Source organism: Diaphorina citri, unplaced genomic scaffold, assembly GCF_000475195.1.
Source record: "Diaphorina citri unplaced genomic scaffold, Diaci psyllid genome assembly version 1.1 scaffold966, whole genome shotgun sequence".
Taxonomy (NCBI): Eukaryota; Metazoa; Arthropoda; class Insecta; order Hemiptera; family Psyllidae; genus Diaphorina; species Diaphorina citri.
In genome coordinates this window covers 47,209-57,849 of record NW_007378397.1, presented here as the reverse complement: position 1 = coordinate 57,849, position 10,641 = coordinate 47,209, and the positions used below count along the sequence as shown (strand labels likewise).

At 37.9% G+C, this 10,641-nt stretch overlaps 1 protein-coding gene across 2 annotated transcripts in view; it reads right to left on the bottom strand.

The window, feature by feature from the left end:
- Nucleotides 1–9,432, bottom strand: part of LOC103513392 (gamma-aminobutyric acid type B receptor subunit 2) — a 17,861-nt gene extending 8,429 nt beyond the window's left edge. Inside the window, exons 1-5 of one of the 2 annotated variants that reach the window (XM_026826603.1) lie at nt 9,383–9,432; nt 8,949–9,101; nt 7,899–7,959; nt 4,572–4,812; nt 1,376–1,511 (exon numbers count right to left, since the gene is read on the bottom strand). In XM_026826603.1, coding sequence (XP_026682404.1) covers nt 1,376–1,511; nt 4,572–4,812; nt 7,899–7,959; nt 8,949–9,065 — 555 coding nt within the window. In that variant the 5' untranslated portion in view covers nt 9,066–9,101; nt 9,383–9,432. Of the gene's footprint in view, nt 1–1,375; nt 1,512–4,571; nt 4,813–7,898; nt 7,960–8,948; nt 9,149–9,382 lie in introns of those variants that run through there. The other variant, XM_017445800.2, reaches the window with a different exon arrangement.
- Between the last annotated feature and the right edge of the window lie 1,209 nt (nt 9,433–10,641).

The following is a 10,641-nucleotide window of genomic DNA, read 5'->3' as shown; positions in this document are numbered from 1 at the left end:
TTCGAGGTGATAAGACACTTCCTTTTTTTTTTCAAATCCTTTTGGAGAGAGGAAGCTAAGTTTTTATGACTTTATCCAGGTTTATGAGCGTGTATTGTAAAACTCTCTAAAAATCAGAACTCTGTGTTTCTTGATTCGTGTTCATATAGGCCGAGCGTAGCTTCGAACTCTTGACGTTCGCGCTCCTCCCGGCACGCTTGATAGGGGCGTTCCAGAGTTGGACTTAAAAACTTAAAATGATTATAAAACCTAGCAATACTAGCACTAGCAATTGGACTGTTTACTTACCGTACAGACTGTTGGGTACTCCAGAGAATCAGGCAATGTGTTGTGGTCCAATGCCAGCAAGATGACCGCAGAATACACAAATATACATCCGATCACAGCCATATTGTTGAGCCTAGGAGAGCTCAACTTGATGTATCTGAAATTAATGATTTGATAAAAAGTCAAAAACTAGGAAATTTTATAGTGGGCGATTTAATTTAAAAATAAGTTCTTAGGTGGATAAAAATATTGGACTTCTCTAGTTTTCCATTCTCTAGGAGAGCTCAACTTGATGTATCTGAAATTAATGATTTGATAAAAAGTCAAAAACTAGGAAATTTTATAGTGGGCGATTTAATTTAAAATGAGTTCTTAGGTGGATAAAAATATTGGACTTCTCTAGTTTTCTATTCTCTTCTAACAGTGAATACGATGGTGATCAAGTGATCATAGAGTAGAATACTTAAGTGTTAATAAAAAGTAAAAACCCTCGAAGTTTGAACTTCAAAGTAAACACCCACCCTCTTACCTTCGAGTGTTGAACTCAATCTTCAGTCCCGTGGTCAACATGATGGGGTTATCTTCATGCGTGAGAATAGCATGAGTTTTTATGCCTTTATCCAGGTTTATGAGCGTGTATTGTAAAACTCTCTAAAAATCAGAACTCTGTGTTTCTTGATTCGTGTTAATATGGGCCAAGCATAGCTTCGAACTCTTGACGTTCGCACTCCTCCCGGCACGCTTGATAGGGGCGTTCCAGAGTTGGACTTAAAAACTTAAAATGATTATAAAACCTAGCAATACTTACTAGCACTAGCAATTGGACTGTTTACTTACCGTACAGACTGTTGGGTACTCCAGAGAATCAGGTGTTTTTATGACTTTATCCAGGTTTATGAGCGTGTATTGTAAAACTCTCTAAAAATCAGAACTCTGTGTTTCTTGATTCGTGTTAATATAGGCCGAGCGTCGCTCGCTTCGAACTCTTGACGTTCGCGCTCCTCCCGGCACGCTTGATAGGGGCGTTCCAGAGTTGGACTTAAAAACTTAAAATGATTATAAAACCTAGCAATACTTACTAGCACTAGCAATTGGACTGTTTACTTACCGTACAGACTGTTGGGTACTCCAGAGAATCAGGCAACGTGTTGTGGTCCAATGCCAGCAAGATGACCGCAGAATACACAAATATACATCCGATCACAGCCATATTGTTGAGCCTAGGAGAGCTCAACTTGATGTATCTGAAATTAATGATTTGATAAAAAGTCAAAAACTAGGAAATTTTATAGTGGGCGATTTAATTTAAAATGAGTTCTTAGGTGGATAAAAATATTGGACTTCTCTAGTTTTCTATTCTCTACTAACAGTCATAAAGAACAGTTATTCCAAGAATCCAAATTCACAAATGACTATAGTTTACTTTTATCGTCGAAAGACGGCTACATGCGGTAGGAATAAGGATGTAAATCGGTTTACAGAAAACCAAATTCACAAAACGTCATTGTAACTGATGTTGATGGTGCTGAAGATGAAGGCTTGAGTATAATTGTACCCAAGTTTAAGATGGTACTTAGAGCTCAACTTGATGTATCTGAAATTAATGATTTGATAAAAAGTCAAAAACTAGGAAATTTTATAGTGGGCGATTTAATTTAAAAATGAGTTCTTAGGTGGATAAAAATATTGGACTTCTCTAGTTTTCTATTCTCTACTAACAGTCATAAAGAACAGTTATTCCAAGAATCCAAGTTCACAAATGACTATAGTTTACTTTTATCGTCGAAAGACGGCTACATGCGGTAGGAATAGGGATGTAAATCGGTTTACAGAAAACCAAATTCACAAAACGTCATGGTAACTGATGTTGATGGTGCTGAAGATGAAGGCTTGAGTATAATTGTACCCAAGTTTAAGATGGTACTTCGGAATTCATTTAATATAAACATAAATTTAATGATCAGCAGACGCTTCAACGCTCCCAAAGGAAACACAATTAAAAAGTAAAAACATACTCGTATACGTCACTTGTCGTAACTCCACTCACTACGTAAACATCGTACTAGAAAAATAAATATGATGAAATTAAAATGTAAATTATAAACGCGTTTTAGCAGCGCTTATAAAAATATAAACATATCAACGCCCGGGGTGGCAAAAGAAATAAAATCAAGCTGCAATAAAAAATATAGCACATTCCTGTAGGTATGTATAGTTGTATAGAAATTAAATTTAGTTTTCTCATGTGTAGGGTGAACTTACTCCAATACTTACTTCAATATTTCGAAGTTAAGGACGAACGTATAGTTGAGTTTTTCCGGAATGATGTTCTAACCTGAGGTTTATGAAGTGCATGTTGTTGTTTTAGCGGCTTTAGCTATAGCCGAAAGATGATGACAAAATAGAGAACCAGGGTCTAAAGTGCAAGATCTAACTTACTTGAGTTTTCTAAAGTGCAAGATCTAACTTACTTGAGTTTTCTGTGCATGTTCTAACTTACTTTGAGTTTTCTAAAGTGCATGTTCTAACCTCAGTTTTCTGAAGTGCATGATCTAACTTACTTGAGTTTTCTGAAGTGCAGATTGAACAGAAGGAAGCCGAATGCCAGCACAATACCAACCAATGCCAGGGCTGTGATGACAAGAAAGGCGGCTGGGTTGATGGTGATTATAATACTACAACTCTGATGGCATTGATATTAACAAACTTTCCACGGAAGTGAAAGGTACACTCTTTTCAAACATAATTCAATAAGAAACATTGGTGAATTGAGACCCGCATACCTCCACCTGGGAAGGGACCAGAAGAAATGAGATCAACACATTGTCCATAATACCTGAATAGGAGTGCAAAATATATTTACCTAGACTGAAAAGTTTCTTTACCAACATCTCAGTTAGACTGGGGTCGAGATCACATCACATGCCTTCAAGTACTGTCGAACTTTGTTAAGACCACGGGTCTGTCATTTGTCAAGGGTTTAAGTTCATGAAAAGTTTCTTTACCAAGATCTCAGTTAGACTGGGGTCGAGATCACATCACATGCCTTCAAGTACTGTCGAACTTTGTTAAGACCACAGGTCTGTCATTTGTCAAGGGTTTAAGTTCACCTTGCCTTTGGGGCTTTGGGATCAATTTAATTTGAAGAAACCATTTACGTCGAGGGTACGTGAAGCAATTACTTTCTCCTAGTTAATAGCATAGGTAGTTATAACGGATCCCACCTGAGGTTGATACACCACACTTCTGTCTGTAGAGCTGATCTCTCGTGTCAGGTTCCTAAGTTGTCTCTGCATAGGATCCACACTAAGCCATACCGTTACTATAAGGCCATCTATCAGGAGGAGAACACAGATGACGCATATGAGTTGTGTGTCCTGCAACAACTGAAATGGGTACAACACATTGTAAGATTAATATTAAAACAGTCCTAAAAGAATCCTGGCCTTCATAAGACGTCTAGGACTCTTCTAGATAACTAAAGGGAATGTCACAATAGATCTGACCAGGTCGCAGTGACATACGGCGTTTATTAAAGCCGATGGCCCTACTTACTCGTATACCAATACCGAGTGAAAGGTATTTTTTGTCTGAAACATACCGTTACTATAAGGCCATCTATCAGGAGGAGAACACAGATGACGCAAATGAGTTGTGTGTCCTGCAACAACTGAAATGGGTACACGGTACAACACATTGTAAGATTAATATTAAAACAGTCCTAAAAGAAGCCTGGCCGTCATAAGACGTCTAGGACTTTTCTAGATAACTAAAGGGAATGTCACAAAAGATCTGACCAGGTCGCAGTGACATAGGGCGTTTATTAAAGCCGATGGCCCTACTTACTCGTACACCAATACCGAGTGAAAGGTATTTTTGGTCTGAATCTTAAGAATGCACCTTTGGCTCAATTTCTTAGGTCGCTTCAGGGATACTGTAAAAGTTTGAAAGTCCCAACCTAAAGTTGAACCTCCACCATGAACTTTTATTTTGTACATGCTCGTATTTGTATAAACGCCTTGAACTCAGTGAAAATGCAATGTGCAAAACAAAGAATTCCGATTTTCAGCACGAATAGGACTGAAAAGATTCAAAGACCCTTTTATCTTCGCAAAAACAGTCGATATGTACTCGTATCTAGATTCTACTGGATGCAATGTGCAAAACAAAGAATTCCGATTTTCAGCACGAATAGGACTGAAAAGATTCAAAGACCCTTTTATCTTCGCAAAAACAGTCAATATGTACTCGTATCTAGATTCTACTGGAAACCTCAGTTTTCTGAAGTGCATGATCTAACTTACTTGAGTTTTCTGAAGTGCAGATTGAACAGAAGGAAGCCGAATGCCAGCACAATTCCAACCAATGCCAGGGCTGTGATGACAAGAAAGGCGGCTGGGTTGATGGTGATTATGCGCAGGCGCAGAACTCTCTCGGCTATGGGAACCTCTGTGTCAGACCAGGACAAGGGAACACACGCCGCGCATGAGAAGTTGAGTTCCTGGATCATTCGGTTGTATACCGCTACTGGGACTGCACTGCCGTCTGAGAACATGAGGAAGGTAAGTCACTCGGAATTTCGATTACCAAATACCCAAATAGGATAGGACAGTCTCAATTAGGAAACAACTACTTTAAAGATATGTATATCAATAAAAATAACAATGAATAACAATAGGGATTATAATAATTCCGATTATAAATCGAATACATATTCCTGTTCTTTTTCTCGTGCAAAATTTTAAAACCTTTTTGCGGTGATGGTCCATAAATAATAATCAATTTCAGTCGAACATACGATTTTTGTTGTGGTATTAAAACCAGATATCCGACCACTGAACGGATAATCTAGGTATTAATTTCAATGCTGACGTCATACGTACAGAACTGAAGTCATCCGTATAATGGAGGAAAAAAGCTTGTATAATACTTTTTCACATTTTGTACATTATCATGTATTGGAGTAGATAATATAGTGAGAGGTGAGGGACGTAGAGGTAAAGCTTTACACGAGATAAGCTGATGAGTGTATGGCAGAGACCACAAGCCTCCGTTTTCAATTATTCGTTCATTTTAAAAACGGGTTTCCTCTCGGAAAATGCAAAATTACCAATTTGTCTTCGCGTTCCACATCGACGAGTCGAAATAGAAGATTTTCCAATTAACAAGTTTTTAATTTATTCCCAACGCGTCGCAGTCACTCGTTAGCAGAACTCTGACGTTGTCTTGTGTTTGACAACAAGGCGAGGAATTGTCTTGGTGCAAATAAGATTATCAGGAGACTTATCAAACCTGAAACCTGTGTACATACACCATCAGCTCACCTGCTGTGCAATTTCACTTTACGCCTTCAATACTTGCATAGATATCGTGATGACAGAATTAAATAGATAAACACAAAATACGAGTATTTGAAATTGCAAACATTTCATGTTTCTCTACAGAGATTAAAAAGCTCATTGCATAGGGTGGTTATATCTGCATTATTTAGATGATATTTAGTAGGTTCGTCATTTTGTACTTATTATGCAGAATATAAACTCGTCGACCTGAATAAGGCAACTTTGTCCTGAATAACGGCTGAACCATACATTTCTGGAAAACCAGCCCAATTTGAGCTATGTAGGCCGAAAGACCTGAATAAGGCAACTTTGTCCTGAATAACGGCTGAACCATACATTTCTGGAAAACCAGCCCAATTTGAGCTATGTAGGCCGAAATATAAAAGTCCTGAGGAACGCATGAGAAACCTTTGCTGGACATTCAGATACTTTTTGTCCTAAAGGACTGAAAAGTCAACATTGGAAAATGAGTTTCAATAAAACATTTTGCATGATTGAAATAATAATAACTATTGTGACGACTGGATGAAGATATCACAGACAAGCAGATAGGTTAGAATGATGTGAACACGTATATCAGCCCTGATCAGCCTTACCAACCCTGATATGTCCTGAGAATTCATGCTATCCCACCGTCTGATGATCTATCGATTAGTTGCTTCTGCTGCAAAGTTTTTTGTATGTGTTCGTTGATCTCTTCAATTGTGGGCAGATCTCCCTGGAAATAAATGTAATAACTTTTCAAGACCAAAGAAAGTTGAAAACAAATCTACTATTTAATTTAAGTAATTGTAGCTTAGTGACATTGTGAATAACTAGTTCAGTAGCTAAAGGATCTTACATGATGAAGTAGTGAAAGGGACACGAAATTTTGGATCCAAAGTTCAACCCCTAATAAATTTTGCTGTGAAAGGCGGCTGCAGCATTAGGTGTTCTTGTTTGGAAATGTAGAATTTTATAAAGTAGTTCTTAACTAATAAGTCTAATCAGATTGCTTCTTTGATTAGCTTTAATCGTGAAGTGTGGCCCCGGCCATTATTTGTTCAAGATTCAATAGGGCATTGTGTCCACTGTGTCAGCAAAAACTAGCATTGTTATCAGAAATGTCGTTTCTAGATCATCAATTCATCACACTACATACTCGTATGTACCTATGTAAATTATTTGTGTGTTCCATCATATCCATGTTCGTACTATGCGTCACATATGTCACTTGTCACGTAGTCCTGCTTGTGACCTACGTACCTCTTGAAATGCAAACCAAAGTAAGGAATTTTAATAGTGTTAATTATGCTCTAATTATCAGAAATGTCGTTTCTAGATCATCAATTCATCACACTACATACTCGTATGTACCTATGTAAATTATTTGTGTGTTCCATCATATTCGTACTGCGCAGAGTTGCTGTAGCACGGATATTCGTACGCACCTTAGTATTATCGTAGACTGGGAATGATCCCGGTACTTAGTTTCAAACAGAGTTCAACTTGTCTGTGATAATAAATTATGTTGTACAACTTCAAAGAACTTCATTAACATTCGCACAATTTATTCTCTTTCTCCCACGTTTTCTCTCTCGTCTGTTTCGCTAACCTTTTCCAAGTTCCCTTCCACCTATCTCCTCCCCAACGACTCGTACATTTCTCTTACTCTGTTATTCTAAACTTCCTATTTAACTCCATCTACTTGCAATTCCTACATCATACAAACGGAAACTATGGCTTTAATAGAATTCTACCTGGAAGTGCATTAAGTAGGCTGAAGTCCGGTCTAAGCAATCTAGCATTCAAATCATTGAGGATGTTGATGTGTTTTCTTCTACTGGCAAACCTTGGTTGTTTTCATATTGTAAGGTATTTTTCCCCTTCCCTCGTCCCTTATTCTACTTTTTCTCTGATGTTTACCTCTTCTTTATTTGTCTGTCTAGTTTATTTCCGTAGCAACGCCAACTGCGCCATATTCCAGTACAGTGAGTACAATATTTTCGTCTCCCAATAATTTCAATACTTTTTGTAAATAGCATTACAGGTTGTTCACACTTCCATATTAATATTTTTTATATTTTTACTCTCACTTTGACCTCATCTAGAAGTGGGTTAGAATTAGTATGAGTGAGTGAGTGAGTCAGTGAGTCAGTTACACAAGGGGCTGTATATATTTAGGATAAAATTAGAGCTGTGTACACAACGTGGAATCTACATAATTAAGTCATCCGTTCAAATAATTGAGATCCTTTACAGTTTACATAACAATAGTAGATATTATTATGAGGATAGTTAGGTACTTACTTTGGATTTGATAGAAAGCGGATATTCCAATTCTATCTGCGCCGTCGAATGACAGAGGACCCTGAAACCAATGCAATGTGAAGAGAAAATCATCATTAAAATTTGTAAAACAATTACACATTACTGTTTAAATTTTAATTGTAAGGTTGCGGCGGCATTTTAGTTTGTGGTGGTGCGATTTGATAAGAGATAGTAGTTATTACTACAACTGGGGTCGAGTGGATTGGAACACATCACATGTCTTCAGGTACACTCCATTTATCAAGGGTTTAGGCATTGCCTTGCCCTTAGGATCAATTTAATTTTAAGAAACCATCTCCCATATTCCATCAGTGTGTACTTAAGTATAGGTATCTATGGAAAAATCAGTGTTCTATTCTTGTTTTGATGCAATATTCCACTTAATTCTGTGTAGGAGGAACGATAATTCAAAACTTCCGTACACTGCCTGTATATCTACATGTAACCTTCATAATTTCAGGGCGAGCTTAGAAATAATTTAATCATGCAGGAGTTGCAGGAAGCATATATTAACCTCATCCGGACCTTCGTTTTATGTTTTTGTTTCTCCTTTCCTATTCCTATAGGTATTTTGCAAACTTTTCCCTTGTACCTCTATTCAGGAACCTCCCTGCCCGAGGGGGTATCAGACTACACAGTATGCAGTGCACACCGGAGGAACCCAGTTCAATTTTCGACAGACTCGAAGGTATCGGAAGTTGAAGTTAAGGGCGGACAGCCGCGTCTCATCTCTCACCACGGGTACAAAGTACAAACAACTCCGTGAGAACCGCATGAGGGCTCAACTAGTAGAAAAGAGAAGGGATTCTAAAGGAAGGACTTCGTAATGCTGTGATAAGGACAACATTTTTGAAAAGGCTCCGAGCTTCTACAAAGATTCGTATAGACGCTTAACCCATCCCCTAAAGACTGTTTGCCCGTACCTCTAAGCCGCTGAGTGGGCTTTTTGTGTATGGAGTTAAGCTGCTATCCCCGGCCCCGGGCCTTGATGGAACCTAGAATAGCTACAAAAGTAATAGTTCTACTTACCGACACGCCAACAAACTCGACCTGACTCAGACTGTGCATAAGTTCTTCAGCAATATCGCGTCTATTGTAACTGAAGTCCCGCACCAGACTGGCATTGTGGGACAGCAACCCGCGCATCCCGTGGGCCACAACCCACACAGCGTCGTATGTTAGATGGATATATTGACTTTGAGGCTGAGGAAGACTATGTAGGAATGAGATGTCGGACTGTGAAACAGACGAACCTCGAAGTCAGTGGAGTTACTGGTAACTATGCTAATTATGCAAAATCCAGACAATAGTGCAAATGGGCAAAATCTGCAAGAGTGTCTTCATAATTTGAATAATTAGATTAAAACCTGACAGGGGTAAAAGTATCACGTGTATGTTTTATAGGTACCTAACAGCAACCCGCGCATCCCGTGGGCCACAACCCACACAGCGTCGTATGTTAGATGGATATATTGACTTTGAGGCTGAGGAAGACTATGCAGGAATGAGATGTCGGACTGTGAAACAGACGAATTATGCAAAATCCAGACAACAGTGCAAATGGGCAAAATCTGCAAGAGTGTCTTCATAGTTTGAATAATTAGATTAAAACCTGACAGGGGTAAAAGTATCACGTGTATGTAGGTACCTGTTTTTCCAAGCTGTAAACAATGTGTATGCATAAACGGAAGGAAACATAGAAAACTGTATTTAGGTACATTTACAGCTTGAAGAACAGGTATAAATAAATATTGTTTTTCTAGAATGTACATGAATGCTCCTAAAGTTATATGAGCTTAAAATGTTGAAAAGGATGAGGAAATAACTCATTATAAGAAAAGGCAAAATTACCTACATCATTACATATTGACACTCTTCCTACTTGTTTGGTAATACTTGTATGCATGTTGGGATCTAAAAGAGAAAGTAAAGGGAGAGAAGGAGAAAACCCAAAGTTCAAGGACTGATCGAAACTAATGTTTTGTAAGCTTGGGAAATTGTTGAAAAGGATGAGGAAATAACTCATTATAAGAAAAGGCAAAATTACCTACATCATTACATATTGACACTCTTCCTACTTGTTTAGTAATACTTGTATGCATGTTGGGATCTAAAAAGAGAAAGTAAAGGGAGAGAAGGAGAAAACCCAAAGTTCAAGGACTGATCGAAACTAATGTTTTGTAAGCTTGGGAAAGAGAAGAAAATAGATTTTGACACTGGAAGAAAAGAGACAAAGACAATTTCAATCACTAAACAGATAATGACATTTTGAGTAAACTTTATATCACGTCAAAACATTGGGCGAAAAAGGAAAATGCCAAAGAAAATTAACAATCTCACCATCTTATTACATACTACTCTGTCCGGGAGTGCAAGCAATAAGTTGACAAAGTTTCATAGCAATCGTATGAGCGGTTTGGCCAGGCATAAAGTTCGAACAAACATTCACGGGAGTGCAAGCAATAAGTTGACAAAGTTTCATAGCAATCGTATGAGCGGTTTGGCCAGGCATAAAGTTCGAACAAACAAACACACATTCATTTTTATATATTAGAGGTATATACGTAGGGTATACATAATATATGTAGATACCTAAATAAAAGAATATGGCAGACACTACAAGAAAACTTCTCTGTGTGTATGTGTGTGTATGTGTGTGTATGTATTTTCTTTCTTTACGTAGGGTATACATAATATATGTAGATACCTAAATAAAAGAATA